The sequence below is a fragment of the Ambystoma mexicanum genome, chromosome 6p, assembly GCF_040938575.1.
Source record: "Ambystoma mexicanum isolate Mex_15411 chromosome 6p, UKY_AmexF1_1, whole genome shotgun sequence".
Taxonomy (NCBI): Eukaryota; Metazoa; Chordata; class Amphibia; order Caudata; family Ambystomatidae; genus Ambystoma; species Ambystoma mexicanum.
This window is the reverse complement of record NC_090935.1, coordinates 576,165,394-576,183,956: the sequence shown is the minus strand read 5'-3', so window position 1 is coordinate 576,183,956 and position 18,563 is coordinate 576,165,394. Positions and strand designations below refer to the sequence as shown.

General features: G+C 47.4%; 1 protein-coding gene across 1 annotated transcript in view; it reads right to left on the bottom strand.

The window, feature by feature from the left end:
• The window catches only part of CENPH (centromere protein H), a 600,657-nt gene that overhangs the window by 277,641 nt on the left and 304,453 nt on the right, over positions 1-18,563 (bottom strand). Inside the window, exon 7 of the mRNA XM_069627395.1 lies at positions 787-843. Within this exon, the coding sequence (XP_069483496.1) occupies positions 787-843 (57 nt within the window). The remainder of the gene's footprint in view (positions 1-786; positions 844-18,563) is intronic.

Sequence of the window (18,563 nt, the reverse complement as noted above, 5' to 3'; positions counted from 1 at the left end):
GACTTTGTCTCTCTAGCAGCATTTTGTCCTTTTGTCCAATCTCGGTCTTGGCGGCATTCAGCTGTAGATGATTATGGGCCATCCAATTATTAAGCTGTTCCATACATAAATGTGCTAAATATAAGAGCATGTATGAAGGTTTTGATGTTCCTGTGATGACACTTTCATGATGATGGATTGCTTCCCCTTGCTGCATTTTAGGTTATTCCTGATACCTCAGAAAAGAATGCTTTGTTTTCCTTCATGCAATCAATTGGCAGGTTCAACATGTACTAAACCTGCTTTCCATCAGCATGGATTTGATGAACATGCGACCAAATATTGAACACACTACTTTTAGAAAAATGGTCAAGGGACAATACCAGCTGAGCAACACAAGCACAATTAAAGCGTTCAATGCGTTTGGTGCTTATTTCAGGTATTAATACCAATAAATTGCAGCAGCACAACAGACGGGTGAAGGAGGGTTACCAGACAAGTTGGTAATAGCAGTAATTTCTTCACACATGCAAACTACATGTGTTTTTGCTAAAATGATAACATGGCTTCATTTGTTCATAGAGCGATCAGACGCAATTTGCCTACATCCTAAGTGTAAATGTAAACATACACGCTAACAAATGTATTCCATTTCGTAAAAATCCAATTGCAGATTTTATTAAGGTATGCCATCATTGGAGCCCAGATTTGCCAATTAAGTTGGAAACGGTCACTACATATTTTATATGAAATATATAATTTCTATACAAAAAAAGAGACTGGGCTAAAAACAAAACAGTAACTTACGTTGAGTCTTCACCATCTTCTTCTAATTTTGTTCTGAGCGAATGGGCCAACTGTATCCTGCAGAAATAACAGTATCACAAAAGATGCTATGATTAAATGTCAAGAAAATCACAGTGAATGAGTAAAACATGCAAGGCTGAACGAACCATTCCGATTTGATATGGCAAAGTTAACATTTTGGGGAATCCGGTCATGAGATTAACTAATTGCTAAAAAGTTCTTGACGGTACGGTTGTAGGGAGCAGTTGCGTTAGAGGATGCTGTGAAGTTTATTATGGCTTGAGGAGAGTCTGGTATAAGCTTGACATCATTGGAACAAAAACAGTACGATACAATGGTGGGCAACGAAGCCTCATGCGATGGACTCTGTCCTTGTGTAATTGGTCTGTGACATGGCCTGCACGGTGCTCCGGTGGAATAACCATTAGCCACAGTATGAAGACTTCATGCATGTTGGAAATGCCCTCGATTTCCTGTACCCAGTAAGCAGTGGGCATGGTATGTGACCGTACCACATGTGTAGCCTTGCAAGTAATGTTCTCAGGCCTCACCTCGTGGCTGTAGCACCCACCATTAACGTCACTGATTAAGTTATTGGTGAGGGCATCATTGCTATTTGGGATGTCATGTGCAAGGCCATGAGCAGTGGAGAGATGAGACTAACTTACACATAATAGGCAAACATTTTTGTGTTTTTAGGATTTTGATGTTTTTACATGATCATAGGTTCATACTGAATTTTCGGAAAGAAACAAAATAATTTCTGTCATTTTCTCTGAGTTTGCCCATGACATTATTTGGTCTTATACACCCAACCACGCCCAGTTAGTCGCAGGCATTGTCTGCAGACATGCTATGGGGTACAGTTTACCTGCCGGGAACACCAACATTGCATGACTGGTGGCCATGCACTGCATATATAATCTGCCAGAGCACCCACAGTGTATGGCCACAAGATATGCTCTGCGGTTACCGAACACAGGGAATGGCCTAGGGCCATGTACCATATACAATGCCCCTGCTCACAGGGTATGGCCTATGTGCATGCCCTGCGAGCATGGGCATCGTTGTCCAGGTCGGTTCCGGCGCACAAAGTATCCACAAGCTATGTCACTGCTGAGGGTGTGCTGAGGATTCCACAGGAGAGTCAAACGGAACAGCAACCTTTGTGGATAGATAAGATTCTGGCTGTATTGGATAAAGAAGTAGGCAAATATTGGGAACTGTTGATCCATTGCACCTATAAGATTTCGATTGGGGAAAGGGCAAGTGGTACAGTAATGGTGGGATTATGCTCATTCGAGCTCAGGAGGCTTCTACACTCCATTATTTGGAAAATCAGATAGGATGCAGTGATTACCCAGCAATATTTCTTGGTTTGAATTCAGAGAATTAGAAATAAAAAATTTCTTGGAGGTCAAGAAGGACTGGAATGAGAGGGCCATTTCAACTATGGTCAGCTTTCTGGTGAGACAAAGGAGAATATCAGAGTAAGAAATACTCCTTTTCCAAGAATGAGTATTGTAACAATGTACAGGCTGTATGCAGAGATGACTCGCAGAGGCACCTTCCATGTATTGCTGTTGCTATTTATGTGTACAGCACAGTATGGTACAGCATTCAGACACCAGTCATCCCTTTGTCTGAACTGGCCCTTCAACTGTTGCTCACAGAGCCTTCCCCTTGGTGACATTACTTGGGTTCGATGAGCTCCGCTGCTTCACTCAACAATGCATGAAATTGCAGGATACATCTTTTCCTCTCACAAAACCAACCACACAGGTGACAGCACCCAGTCTCCTGGTATGAGTAGGAAGGGCAGGCAGGATGGCATAGCAGGATAGTGTGGGGGGAAATGGCTGGTGGTAAGGAAGAACAATGCAAGGGAGGCAAGGTTGATAAAGGAAAGGCAGAGTGCAAACTTTGCTGCTGCCCACATCACTAACTTTCATGAACGAACCCCCTGCGTCTCCCTAGCAAATTAGAGAAACAGAATCATTGCAATCATGTAATAATGCACAACTTGCAATGGTCATTCTTACTGCGTACTTTTTAATGTCTGGAATTGTGCTATTTTGTGCCTAAATTACCCAGTGTGCCTATGGCATCTGGAAAGAGCAGCATTACAAGCTACCGGAATATTCTCATTGTGAGCATGGCAACAGAAACTTCTGCGCCTTTGCAATTGAATTATTCATCACACCCTTGGCCCCTGTAAACAGGTCACTATGACGGCTAGAAACTGAGAATACCTCAATTCACTTAAAAGCTAGGGTGTTTTAACGCCTGGACATGAGCCTTCATGCGCCCTAGTTGGTCAGCGTGCCTCTGACACATTGACATGATGTACTAAATACATATGCTTCGAATAATAGCACAATTTGTTGTCATTAATCGCTCACAGTTAGCATTTATCATCACATTTTTCATGTTTACACATCTCAATGCCAAGTAGCATGCAGCTTTTAACTGCAGAATCCCCCCTCTAAATATAGGATAATGGGGTTCCAAATCCCTACAACGTACTAGCAGAAACTCTGGCAGATGCAACCCTGGTAAACGCAATGCTGTTCACAGCCTTCTATGATGGAACGAGCTTCGGCATGGGCATTGCGTAGTGTAAAATGGGTTCCGTGTGTTAATATCCCCGCAAAAATATAGTCATACAAATATATCTCCATATTTTTGCAGTGATATTTAGGCATGGAACCTGCGGGGATACCCCCGCAACCACTGCTCCCAAACCCCCCCCCCCCCCAAAAATATGGCCTATGGCCGTTCCAGACGACCATATATACAGCGATATCTTTGGTGGGGATAATATGTAGTGATACCGTAAAATGGTGCTACTTACAAGATCTGACTCCGAAAAGCCTCCTCAGCAAAGTGAGGAGCGGTCAGAGGATCTTCCACCTGACCCCAAAGCTGGATCCAGCAGCCAAAGTGTGCAAACCGGTAGGTGCCATGTGTGATCCCCATTGCGGGACTGCCTCTGCTGGAGGGCGAGGACCGCAGGAACTGGTGAGTCAGCCTGGGGGCGGGGTGTTGGCACAGGGAGGTGAATATCTCATGCCTGAACCTGCCCATCTTTGGATGCTCTGCAATTTGCCGTGCAGAGGAGCCGGTGCAGTCTGAGGGGGATGTATGGAAGCCCCAGTGGCCATCTTTAGCCCAGGCGTTTGTGCCGTGGTATCTGAGGGGGAAACAGAGCTGTAAGGACCTCCTGGAGCTCCCGTGGTGAAAGAGACCACAGGTAGAGTCGCTGCCTCACACTCTGCCACTGTTCTGACCCACTACAGGAGGATGTATAGCCCTTGGCAGTTGTGGTGGAATTGAGCCTGCATCTCCTTGGAGGACAGAGAGTGGATTTATTGCCCAACTGACTCAAGCAATATCATCACCCGGGTTGGATCACGTCTAAGGTCTCTACAAAGGCGAAAAGTGGAGACATAAAAACCCTTATGCAAATGCAAGAAATGGCAGCGTAGCAGACTCAGGGGACAGAAGCCCAGATGCATAAGAATCCTACAGAGGAAGACATTGCAGCCACTGCCACGACACACGACCTGCAGCTCCTTCTAAAGAAATTCAAAGATCAAGGAAGTGATTAAAACAAGCATGAGAGGCCTTTCCAAGGCTATTGCTGATGTCGATAACTTTTCCTGGCAGCGGAGAGACTGGATGAGGTGGAAAATACCCTGTGCGACCAGGCCAACCACCAGGCAGTGCTTTCGGGACATGTAGATGCCACTGAAGAACAGTTGGAACTTCTCATTACGAAACAGAAGGACTCCAAAAATCGTTTGCGTAGAAATAACATTTGTCCGAGCGGAATTCTGATGCACGTACAAGACCAAAACTTGGAGAGGTAGTTCTGGATAGGACCCATAGAGCATGCAACTCATTTCAGCAGATAAAGGCATTATTCGGGATGTCCTGACAAGGGTCCACTTCTTCAAGGCAAAGGTGGACATCATGAAAGCAGCAAGGACCTTTGAGGCTATACAATTCCAAGACTCCCAGGTTCAACTGTTTCAAGTTCTGGCACAGGTGACCCTACCTAAAAGGAGAACATTGAATATTGTCACGTTGTGGCTTTGTGAGCGCAACATCAGATATAATAGCTGGGGTTACCGTTGCAAACTTCTATTTACACACAAAAAAGGCAATACTCGATCTCCTCGAAAGAGGAAGCCAATGAACTGATGGGCACTTGCTCTTCGTTGGGAAACTCACCGTCGAATGGGACAGGATCGAAAGAGATGGTGTGACACCCATTGAAACACTCACTCCCCAGATGGATCCCGAAACAGTCTGATGAGCATTGAGATGAATCACTGAAACAATGTTGCTCTATGCTTTTGTCTTTCTAAAACCACAGGCTGATTCCCAACTGACAGGCGGATTCTGATGAGTCTGAGCCCAGTGGAACCAACTATTGTTTGCCATAATGGTGGAATTTTAGTTTTGAGCTTGTACGGGGAGGGGGAATGGGAGTATAAGGGGGGAGCCAACAGGATGATACAAAGGTTGGAGTCAGGACCGTTGGGACTTACAATGGGAGTTAAGAGCAGAAGGTTCCCTAGTTAACAAGTGCATTCATCTGGGGATGGGGGTGAGGGTGGGGCTGTTTTTTTTCAGATTTAAGTCCCTATGAGAGGTTTGGGCTTATGTTCCTGGGTTTGGACGAGTTAAAGTGTGGCAGGTGGTTTCTTCCCCAAACCAAATTTCATTCACTCATCGATAGCTCAAGCTTGTTCATAGTTTGGTTGTTTAGTGTAAAGCTTCATGATTATTTCCCAGCCTCTATTTCAGTTAGCCATTTTCAGAGGATTGAGGGTCCACAAATATCAGGGATGGTTCTTGCCCCCCCAATAACAGGGGGATTAGATTGGGGTCTCTTAGTGTCAGTTGCCTTAATTTGCCTATTAAGCGCAAAGCGATACTTCAGAGGTTGCACTCCAGGAATGCTTTGCTGGAATTTTTGTAAGAAACACATTTGATCCCAGGGGATGAAAAAAGAGACTTCTGGATAAAACTTATGAGACACAATTTCACGCCTCTAGTTGCTTCAATAAAAGAGCAGTTTCTATCCTGCTCAGGAAAGGGTTCCAGTTTACGAAAAATAAATTCAGGGATTCAGAGGGCAGGGTGCTGATGAATAAGGGCACATATTTCAACCACGCCCTTTAGCCTCATTTCTTTGTACGCTCCAAATGAGAACCAAGACCAGTTTTTCCTCGGCATGATACCTAAATTGGTCCACTTTGTGGAAGGGGAGGTCATAATGAAGGCATAAAAAAGCACTGTTGTATAGCAATTTGCTATGCAATTCTGTAGATTTGCTACTTAAATTGACACTTGAGTAGCACAACTAGCTATTTAAATTACCATGTTCAATTGAAGCACAGCTCACCCTGCATTCACCTGAAGCCCTCAGGGCTCTCCACACTCTTTTCTCTGCTCACTGCAAGTTCAATGGGGCTAACAAAGAGTGAAGCAGAAATCATTTCCTCCACCCTTAAAAGTTCCAAAGGCCTGTGTAGGAGTGCACAGCAAGAAAATGTATTTCTTATTCAAATAATTGCAAACTAGAAGCAATCAGAATGATATTTTTATTAAGCTAACTATATCCTGTTTGGTAAGGACCTGTACGTGTTACTTTATTTATTTTTAAAGACAGTCCTTCAAATGCATTCCTAAAAATGCAAGTTACAGTATTGCTATGTAATGCTGTATTGTTACACATTTTAGTCGTGGGTACAAATAACGTCTGGTGCCATTAAAGGTATGAGCTTAAATGTTCTAATCAAATACGTTTGCTTGCTAATCAATTACATTTTAATTAGAACATTCTGCTAATCAACTTGAACTAATTTATGCCTTGATAATGGGAGGTTATTTTGAAAAAGAAGATGCTGCCTCCCTCCCTCCCGATCTGATGGTAAGAACTTCCAGACTGCAGCTAAAATAGAGATTTCTCTTGAATTGAAACATTGAGGGTATTCCATCAGGAGGAAATGGACTATACCCATTGTTCAATGGTACATCTGGGATAATAGAGAGAATAGGCATGTTCCTGGTTGTCAACGTCTTTCTTCCCAAAAACATAGGGGATAGATATTGGGCAAAGTGCACCATGGAACCATGGACAAGTGATATTGGATGTGGAGATTTCCAGTGTGCCCACGCAAACCCGCAAACAATAGCGCATTAATGACTTCATGTTATGGATACTTTATAGAGGTTTCCCGAGGAGAATGGCAATGGCGAAACAGTGGCAGCGTCGCTTTGGGATGCAGCGAAAAGCAGTCTTACGATGGGAATTAAATAGTCGAACATCGGGTTTCTTGAAAACCAAAGAACAGCAAAAACAAGTCTTCGAGTTGACGGTAGCCCAGAGGGAAGCAGAACATAAATGGAGGCAGTCATTCAAGAGTTTAAGGGCACTTTGCTAGATCATAGCTGGAAACACTCCTAACCGACTAGACGACTAAAAGCTACCTCCAGACGAAAACAATATTATTATGCCAAAGGAAACAGGGCTAAAACTATGTGCGGCCAAATTGCGCTGTCTTATAGCGTGTAACTCCATACATACTCGGAGGGACAGAAGATCACGGATGACAAGGCATTCCTTATGAAAGTCAAACATTAGCTGCAGAATTCCCAACGGAACAATCTAAATTCTAGGATTTCTGAATTCCACACTGCTTCCTTGGTTGATGAGGGCGAATACGGACGTTCTGGAGGCTCTGATCTCGGCGGAGGAGGGGACCTCGGGCAATTAAAACGCTCATCAGAGGCAAAACCACTGGCCCGAACGGGTACTCTAACCTTTCTTATAAGACCTTCTGGAACGCTTTAACCCAGCGATTGGCGGTCCTAAATAATTCCCTTCTTACTGCAGGTTCAGTCACCGCCTTCATGGCACAATCTTCACTCCAAAACCTGGTAAAGACCCGGAGGATTACGCCTCCTACTGGCCTATTTCCCTCCTCGATGGAGATGTAAAAATCTATGCGAAAATCTTGTCTGACCGCTTAATGCCAGTCTTGCCTTCTTCAGTCAATTCAGATCAAACAGGATTTATAATGGGGAGGAGTGCACATGAGAACATCAGGAGAGCCATAAACCTAATCCACTCAGGCACGAAGTCGGGGCGTAAGTTTGAAATTTTGACCTTAGACGCCCACAAGGCATTTGATAGCCTTAAATTGCCCGAACCTTTATCAGAGCGTGCTGGCAAACTTCCAAAAACCATGCACCAGATTGAAGATTAATGGGTTATGGTCTGATGTGGTGCAGTTACAGAGGGACCCGCCATGGTTGTCCCTTGGCACCACTGATATTTGCTTTAGCGATTGAGCTTTTAGTCCATCACATATGAAATAATTACCTAATTAAGGGTAGCCCCTCTGCAGGTCAGGTACATAAAATCACCCTCTATGCAGATGAGCTACTATTCTACCCTGGACTATCTAGGGGTAAAAATCACTGACAAATACGAGGGCCTGCTTCAGAAAAACATAATTCCCTTATGGACCAGGAGCTGGGAACACTCCAGTAGAAGGGAGCATTGCAGCAGTCAAGAGGACCCGTCTACCAAAATTGTTACATGCTTTCCATATCTGATCCAAATCCCAGCCAAAATAATCAAATCAACTCCAAAGTCCGTATTTCCAGTTCACATGGGCCAGAATATTCCCTGGAGTCCCCCGATAGATTCTTCCAAGGATACAAGGGGGCCTGGACGTGCCTAAAATACAGTGGTATTTGACAGCCACACAAATTAGCCACATTTTGGATTGGCCAGTGGGTCAGGGTGACAAGAAATGGAAACAGATGGAACAAGAGGCGTGTGCATCTCCCTTATCGCACTTGCCCTTCCTGTATAAAGTAACTAGAACATTGACTGGAAACCTCTTGCCACGAAGACGCTGCTCGATAACATACTGGGATAAGCGGTGCCGGCAGTTAAAGTTTCACAGCGGCCTGGGGCCACTATCTCTGTTAATACAAAAGCCAGCTTTTACCCCAGGCTTCCACAAGAAGGATTTTGTTGGCTGGTAAAGGGAGTGTCCCCCAACTCATTAGAAGCTATATAGCGAAGACAACCCTCTATGATTCATAGAATGCAATTAACGCTTCCACTTACAGGAGTCTGAACGTCTTAGATACATCCAAGTGAGACACTAGATATCAGAGGGAAAGGTGAAGGAAGCAGGTACAAGATCGTGCAGAGTCTGGAAAGCCTGGCTTACATAGGTGCGTCATATAAAAAGGTTTCCCTATGTTACAAATTACATAATGATGCAGACATAACTGAGGGTCTCCCCTGTATGTCCAGGTAGGAGTCTGAGTTAGGCACCTCAAACCCGATGGAAACTTGGCATTAGACAGGGGATAGGACGCAGATAAGCTCCAGATGCACGGCGGTGAAGGAAGGTGCATACAAAATCTTGACCCGCAGATACTGCGTGATATTTTCCCAAAATCATCAAAGTTCTGCTGGAGAGATTGTGGTGTAATGGGAGACATGGTTCATATGTGGTGGCACTGCCCGACTAGCCAGCTATACTGGAAATAAATCTTGGCTAAAATAAGAGTTATCACTGGGATGGGGCTTCGACTAGATCGACGATTGCTTGTGCTGGGGGGGCAATGATGAGGAGGGTCATTATGCAATAACAGGGAAGAAAGCAAACCTGCTTACTCAACTATTGAATGCCACCCGACTGACACAATTCTTTGAAAATCTGAGAAAGACCCCCCTATAGTCTGTTGGTGGATAAAGATTTGGGAGATCATCTCGATGGAAAAGATCACGGCAACCCTGTTTAACACCCATCCTAAACACCTTGCAAATTGGTATCCTTTCATAGAATATGTCAGAGACTGAGATCCTGTGTCCCAGAAACGACAAGCCTTACGGAATGTTTTCCTTTTATAGACTCAGATCTGATAATACAAATTCACCAATCCCCCCTAGTCAAACGCAGCCGGATTAACAGTTGTATTAAAGGGCCCCTGCAAAGTCACTCCGTATTTCTCTAACCCCATGTTATGCTTTCTTTTGAGTTGAACCTCTAATAATTTGCTTTCCATTTTTACTTCTTTTGCACTATATGCTATTTATAATCTGTTTGTAATGTTGTGTAAACTGGAAGGTTAAGAAATAATGGTGATAAAATAATCTCCATGTCAACTCAATCTTGTTAATTCCCTATGTCAGTCTTCATGACACTGCTCCAATCCCTGCTGTAATTCTTGTTGTTGTGCGCAGCAGGGACAATGCACTTTCTTTAATCTCCCACTACCCCATGGAGCAGTGTTCGAGAGGTACCCTGTGGTGGCGCGCTGGAAACTGCACAGGTACTGACTCAACCTGCTCAGAGGACAAGTTTCCAAATTACTGTTGCACAAACTTCGCAGAATCTTTGGGTCACCTTTTTCAATAATCATCCCCATGCACAATCGCAGTCATTGCACAAAGACTTGTGCTGAATGCGGAATAAAGTGAAAACAGTTTGCTGCTTAGATGGCCTCCGGATAAACTGCGCGGGTCCCAGTATGTCGGGATGCATATGTTAAGCCCCGACTGAGATGAATGATACTTTTGATACACAAAGCCGCTTTACTTGTAGCATGGTCCTCGCTCTTCTCCAACTCGAAGTTAGCAATTCTAGTAATTCAATTGGTTATCATGTACTCCTCATGCCACTGCCCCGTGGTGCAGGAGGAGAGCTCCGCCAGCAGGTCTGCAGCTCTCATGCATGGTCACTGGCTCTGGAGGCCACTTCACCTACTTGAGTTTTCTTCTCCAGGCAGATGGTGGGTTCTCTGGCTCTTCTCATACTCTCCTCATTTCATGCAAGATAAGGAAGGTTCTATGAGCTCTGCTGTTTCGCTCAGCTAGCCTGTAAAGTGCAGGATACAACAATGAGTCAACCAGGGCCTTTGTGAGTGAATCTTGGTATATGTGCAAGACCCGTTTAACGCTGGAGCTTGCATTTTTAAGGGTTTGTTTACTGGTGGGAAGGTAGTTGCTTGGTCTTACACTACCGATCTGTGTGAATTACCTACCCTGAAAGGTGATGTGTGAAGGATTCGCTTGGGGTCTGGCGAAGGACGGATATAATGCTTGCAGTGTGCAGATGTCTTTCCCATACATACTACCCCCTTCTGTTCCAATCCTGGCCATTTTTCTTTTAGGTAAAAAGTTGGGTTTAAACATCCAGGTTTAGAAATGGGCCAGAACAAGACGCAGTTCAGCTTCGGCAAAATTTGTCTTGCTGCAGCTCTGCCGGAACTATGCTGCGTCCCAGGGCTAGCCTAAAACTCCCAAATATGTCCTCAAATCAAGATCTCGCAGCCAGTGCCTCAGACGACTCAGCTGCAGGAGACTGTACGCAGAAACTGTCAAGGGCTCACATACTGTTTAGCATCTGTCCAAAATGGTATCATTATTTTGTTATGGTGAGTATTGTGACTAATGTAAAGGGCAGTTTAACTTCCATTATTCGCTCGAAAAGGTTTCTTGCTGAATCACAATCATAAATGTCTCAAATTGGAAACTGTGGGCATTCTTGTTCTCAAAATCCTCTTTGCTTTTATGCAAATGACCAGGCTTGAGTTCCCGCCAGAGGTCGCTTAACAACCGGGTTGGAGGAAGAGAAAACCTCCTCCTCCGAGTTCCGGTAGCCTCCTATGGTCGCCAGCTGGGTACGGCATGTGTCTATTTGTACACCTCCATGTGCAAGGTGTGCAGAGAAGGATAGCACATCGTCCAATGTGCAAGTAAGAGGGTCCACCACCTTAGATTTCGCCCAGTGGCAAAACCTAGTCCATTTGCTTTTGTACTGGCTCCTAGTAGCATCGCTCCTAGCGCCCTGTATGATGTCTAGGTTAGCCTGTGACAAACCCAGATGTTTTATTATAACCTGCTCAGGAACCACTCTGCAAGGGCTAACTGGTGGATGACACTGCCTCCCTGCTGCGATAGAAGGGGATCTGGACCCAATGGCAGATGAATGGCAAACTTGTCCAAGAGGCTGAGCAGCTCAGAAAACCATGGTCTCGCAGGCCACCAAGGAGCTATCAGAATGATGCTTAGGTGACTTTATACTCTTATCTTGCAGATTACCCTGTGAACCAGGGGTGTGGGAAGAAATGCGTATAGTGTCATGCTGTTCCACTGCAACTGCAAGCCGTCGCCCAAAGAGCCGGGTGTCATTATGCCTACCCCCAGGCATCCGGACCAAGCCCATCAGCCCCGGGAGCAGGCATCCAGACATTTAGTAAAACCTCAGCAGTCCCGGCTAGGGGCTATCTGGGTTCAGTCCTAGCGCCTTGGTGCCAGGCTCATAGTAAAAATCAGTCCTGGCGCCTAATGCGCCAGGCTCATAGTCATTACTTACCTCAGGCAGACCATGCTGCAAATGACTCCAATCCAACATGATGCCTGAAAGGGACTATTTCTACAGGGACTATTTTTTACTCGGGTGTGGTTCTAGGGACTTCTTACCTGGGACTACTTTTGAGGCTATTTAAACCACGCCCGACCAGCAACACATGCTTCGCGTTATTCTGCATCCAGCAGCGTAATGCTCACCGTGCCTGCAGCCTGCATCCAGTCTTCTGCCACGCCCGCCTTGAATCCGGAGCTCCTAAAACAAAGAGGAAAGAAAGGGACAAGGTTAGAAAACGAACTTATTTCTATTCCACACCTGATTCTGGATCCATCTCGTCTCTGGACCTGTAAAGAACTTCACTTCTGCACGCGCTGCACCTCCAGCTGCAGCGCCATACTCACCAGTCTTCACAGCATCCTTCGGGTCGGCGCTGCCTCCATCATTTCTTCGCCGATCTTCGACACCTAGGAGACAAAAGAAAACCACAAGGTGAGCCACCATAGACTTACCCGATTTACCACCAGAGGCATCCTTTTGTGACTCTTCATATTTTCACGTGCCGCATCTGTAAAGAGAGACAAAACAACACGTTTTCCACGTGCAACATTTACCGGACAGCGCCGGGTAATACATCTTACCTGAGCGCCACCAGCTGCCACAAGAGCATCTTTTCACGAGCCAGCTGCAAGACAAGAAAGGAAGGGGGGGGAACAAGAGTGAACATCGGACATATTGAACTCTATGAACTTAATACTTACTGGTCCTCACCAGGAACCTCAGAGTCAATACTCTCCGGAACTCTCCTGAGCCTTCAAACCAGTGAAGTAACTGGAATCGACGCGCTCCTGCAAATCCACGCAGGATGGAGAGCTCATCTTTCAAGAATATAAGGTGAGATTGCTGTGAGGGCATTTCGGAGGTGATTAGTTGGGGAGGACTGCGGGGGTGCCATCACTTGAATCCACAAGTGGCTAAATCCATCTCTCCACTTGCAGGAGAATATTTCTACGGGTTAAGCAGACAAGATTAGGAGGGCAGATCCAGTCAGTCATCGCTGCACTACGCGTCACGTGGGTGGAGACCGCAGCTGTCCGGGTCCGACCGATGCCTCTGTGGGAGCCAGGTGAGCGTAACACCGGGGCCCTGTCCGTGCCAAGACGCAAACTGAGGGCACTTCTTGTTGTATCAGGTGGTGAAAATATCCATCTGAGGATGCCCCCCATCTGCTGAAGATCCCCAGCAGGACCTGATAGTTCAATTGCCATTCGTAATTGTCTGCTCCCAGTCTGCTGAGCAGGTCCGCCTCCAAATTGAACACCCCGTGGGGTGGATTGCATTCAAGAAAATGTTGTTCTCCAGGGCCCACTCCCAAATGCTGACTGCTAAACTGCACAGAGGAGGGGACCTGGTGCCGCCCTGCTTGTTGATGTAATACATGCTGGTGGCATTGTCCGTCTGAATGAGGATCATCTTGCCGCTGATAAGTGGCAGAAAAGCTTTGAGGGCGAGCCAGATAGCCTTCAGCTCTAGTCAATTGATATGGGCGCCCTGCTCCTAGAGGGACCATACACCATGGATGCTTTGTATGTCCAGAATAGCCCCCCAGCCTTCCAATGAGAAATCTGTGCTGATAGTCGCTTGCGGTTCTGCTTGCCGGAAAGGCCTACCTGTCTGCAGGTTGCAGTCCGTGAACCACCACACAAGGTCCTGCTGGAGAAAGGGAGGAATGCTGACAGGCTCCGCTTGGGAGTCCTGCTCCCGATTCCATGAGGCTCTGAAGTGCAGCTACAATCTCCTCATTTTGAGCCTTGTGTGAGGTACTGCCAGTAGGAACGCTGCCATGATACCCAAGATATGCTGATACCACCAGGCTGAGGTCACCTCCCTGCTGAGAAAATTACCTGTGGCTCTCTTGATGGCAGTGATCTTGTCCGCCGAGGGGAAAACTCTCTCGGAACTTGTGTCCCAGATGAGGCCCAGAAACGTCAGGCTCTTTGTAGGCTGCAGCTGTGACTTCTTGAGATTGATGGAAAATCCCAGTTCGTGGAGAGTGTTCATAAGGGTTGAGGAAGTGTGGTGAAAAGCCTCCAGGGATTGCGCCCTGACAAGCCAGTCGTCCAGGTACGGGTAGACATGGTGACCTTGGTGCCTGAGCAGGGCTTCCAATGCATTCATAACTCTGGCAAAGTTGAGTCCGAAGGGTAGAACCTTGTATTGGAAATGGAATCCCATGATCCAGAACCGTAGAAAGGAAAGACGAGGCTGCCAAATTGGTACATGTAGATATGCGTCCTTCAGATCCAGGGAGCACATCCAGTCTCCCCTGCACAGTGTCTACGCAATCAACGCTGGCAGAACCATCTTGAATCTTTGAAGAGTTCATGGTGGAAAAGGGACAAACCCAACTCTCAGGCCAGCCTGGTTCTTTTGTATGGTGAAAACCTTGGAGTAGAAGCCCAAGCCCGGCTGGGAGGCTGGGACTTCTTCCACTGCCCGGCTCCCTACGAGCAAATGAATTTCCGCCAACAGAGTTGTTGTCCCATCTGCGGGAGTGGAGGGGAGAAGAGAGGAGAGGGAGGAATTGGTAGACAGTACCCCATAGACACTACAGATAGGATCCAGAGGTATGCAAACCTCTGATGCCAATTGTGTGCGTGAAGGGCAAGCCTGCTCCCCACCGGAGACACATGAACCCGAAGGGGCGCGTCAGGCCTTCTTTCCCGCTGAGGCTGGGGCAGAGGAGGGGGACTGAAAGAAGCCCTTGCTCCCCCCTTCTGCTGCTTGCGCTGACTTGGAGAACGGTCAGGCTGGCTCGACCTCTGTTTCCAGAAGTCCTGGATCCCGCCAAAGACATGCCCCTTGCTAGAGCGTTGATGCGACTGGGTGTAGTCCTTGGGCGTGGCCTTCGGGAGGATGGATAAAGACTTCGCTGTTTGGGAACTGTTCTTCCTCTTATCTAGCTCCTCATCAGTGGTGGAATGAAAGGTCACTACCCTCAAATGGAAAGTCCAATATGCGTTCCTGGACATCCAGGTTGAACTTGGTAGCCCGTAGCCAGGCAGTCCTTCTCATGTCGATGGCAATGCAGATGGCACGGCGTGAGGTGTCAATGTATGCCACAGTGGACTCCATGATGTCCTGGGCCACCATTTTAGCTTCTGCCAGCCCGCTTTGGAACGTTCCTGGCTCTGCACCAGAAGGTCTGGGAGGAAGTCAGCTATTTCCTGCCAAAGCCTCGGATTTTCGGCCTCAAGCATGGCGGCTGCCTTCGATTGGCGAAAGTGCAGGGAGGCTTTGGAATAGCCCTTTTTTCCATAAGCCTCCAAGATCTTCTCCTCCTTGCCTAGAAGCGCTGAAGACGAGCTGGCAGATGATGACTTCGGCTTGGAGTAGAGTGAGGCCGTGGCAATCACTGACAAGTGTGGTTGAGGGTGCGCCGACAGCAAGAGTGGAACCCCCTCCATTTGCCTGTACTTGGCGTTGAGGCGCTGATTGGTAGGCTGGGCCGAATGGGGGTTAAGCCATCCCTTTATGGCCAATGCGACAATGTCAGTCTGCACTGGAATCCCCAATCTCGCAGCGGGGCATAGAGTGAGGCCCTCGTCCAGGACCCCCGCCTCTGGTTGTTCAACCTCGGGTTGCGAAGCCCCAAGTATTCGGCCAAACCTGTGGGCCGTTCATGAAATGCCTTGGGTGAAGATGGTGCGTCGGGGTCCTAATCCTCATCCATGTCCACTAGGGTGTCCGGCTGGTCCGGAGCAGGTTGAGGAGTGCTGGGCGCCGATGGCTGTGGTGTGAGAACTGGAGCCGGTGGCTGCTGTGGTGTGGGAGCCAGGGGACAGCAGGGGCTGCCCGGGGCCTAGGCACTGGAGCCATAGGATGAATGACTATAGGCGCTAGGACTGGAGGGAGCATGTCCATGATCACATCCTGAAGGATGGCCCCCTTCTGAGGAGACCTCATGAGCTTGAAAAACCTTCCAAAAAACCTGTCCCCACAGGCTGGTGGGGTGGAATGCAGTATTGACGGAGTAGCGGGAGGTTGCTGTGGCCTGTGTGTACTCTGCCTTGCGGGGTGCGATGGAAAAAAGTGGCCCCACCTTGGACCTTGACTTGTGTGTGAGGAAGTGCTTCAAGTCCTCTGGAGGCGACTCTCGAAGAGCTCCCTCCACCCAGCTAACCTGTTCTTCAGAACGCGAGGAGTAAGCGTGTCACAGGTGGTACAACCCTGCCAGTCGTGATCGGGGCCAAGGCAGCGGAGGCAAAGAGCGTGGGGGTCGGACGTAGGGAAGAGCCCCTCGCAAGCTGGACACCTGCTGAAGCCCGCTCATGTCGACATGCGCCGGGGAGGAGCGTGGCGGCAGAGGACCGAGTACTTGATTAAAGACAAAAGACAGAATCCAGGGAAGAGTGCACGGAATTACAAAGCTGAAGCCAAACCCAGGAGTGCTAGTGAAAGCGGTCCGTTCCCGTTGATGCGGAAAAGGGGACTGGGGAGTGGCGCCGGTGGGTGGAGTCAGGGGAGCGCATGCTCCCAGGGGCGCGCCTCGCATGTCTCTAAATTTAAAGGGGAAGAAGTTTTTTCTGGTGAAAAAGGTTCCCCCTTGTGTCCGTAGAGAGGGACGCCCATGCAGTATGGAGAAAAGGGGACGGGACCAAGTAGTATGATGGTATGCCTTGCTCAGTATCTAGAATTGCCCCTAAAAACTAAGATTGACGAATCGGGATACTTAGTCCCTTCTTCCCTAGGTGGGAGTCACCCCCTTTGAGGCTAGGGAGGTTAACCCCCCAGCCCCAAGCAAAACCCTTCCTAGGGGTTTCAGAAAGCGGGACGTCACTGGAAGTAACTCCCCTTCAGGGGACAAGGACTCCCATTGCCATGGAGAACTCCCTATACACAATATATGATCGGTCTACATGGGAGAAGGTAATGCTGAACTTTTCATCTGTTTGACAACCTGTGGTGAAGAATACTCCCCCTTTTGTTACAGGAGCAAGAATAAAGGGCCAACGACCCTTGAGTGGTACGACGGCGAGGGGCAGAGCAGCACTGAACAGCAGAGCCGCCTGTGGTGCAGAGAGGCCAACGCCAAAGGGAGACACAGCTCTCCAGATACAAAGAAGTGCAGGGCCTAAGAAGGTGAGGCCACCCAAACTAAAAGTTTACCTGGAGGCATGACACGCAGTGGTGGGACCGGTGCCCTCGAACGGACAGAAACCATGAACCAAGGGAGAAGCGAGTCCTCCCCTCCCAATGTGAGAGCAGAAGGGCGAGAGAACGCCGAGACTAGCGGAATCAGAAAACCACTCGTATCCAGTCTGGAAGAGCAGTAAGCCGTGGGCAAGGCCACTGCTGCTGAAGAGACACAGTCACACTGGAGCAGACCCGATAATGCTGTAGGTATGAGGGTTAACCAGATCGGAGGGAGGCATAGAGGAAAGAGCATGTAGGGAAGAAGGAAGGATTGTCCTAACCCTGTACAAGAGTCACAGAGCCCCGGAAACAGACACTGAAAGAGAGAAGGAGAATGGTTACAGGTGCCCAAGAAACCCAAATAGAAAAAAAACCAGAAGGGTCACACAATCCCACAAGAAGAGAGGGGTTACTGATATGCCAGAGAACTATTAGAACAGAGAAACCCAAGGGAGTCAGAGGGCCCCAATAAGCAAAGCGATGAACAGATACAAGTAGAGCAACCGAGGCATCCAAAATCTGAACCAAGTGGGTAGAGACCAACACAAGTGGTGGAGCAGGATCAGGGAAATATCCCTCCATTTAAAGGAAGTTGGACATTTTATTTTTGCAGTAACTTAACACTTTTTGTTGTTGAATTTGGGAAACTTTAACTGTTGATAAGATTGTCAAGAACTGTTTTCTTCGAAAAGAACTGTTACTTCTAACTTTTGGATCCAGACCCTGGAGGGATTCCTGGAACAACCAGAAACACCATTGAGGAGAACCAAGAGTGCAGGGAACTTATTTTCTTTGACGTTTTACTAAGTGGTAGGGCCAGTTTAGTGTATAGGTTTTGGACCGAAGACTACTTTTGATTTTGACTAGATGAGCACCTTAGTTTAGTTAGGAAGGTATCTCCCTTTTAGTAGTATTGTCAGTGAGGCATTTGTTTAAATTTAAATAAAACTAAGTTTAAACCATGTCCACCTTCTGTCATGCCACATATGGTGTCAGAGTGGGATTGGTTCCACTTGATACAAGGATGGGACCCATGCTAGTTCGATGCTTACTGATGAATGATACAATTTCCAATCATATCCACAGGCATTAGCATTTCCCCACCTGCAGGCACATATATTCTTTTGCCAACCAAATCTGGGCTTGCATGGCGACATTCCCTAGATTTCA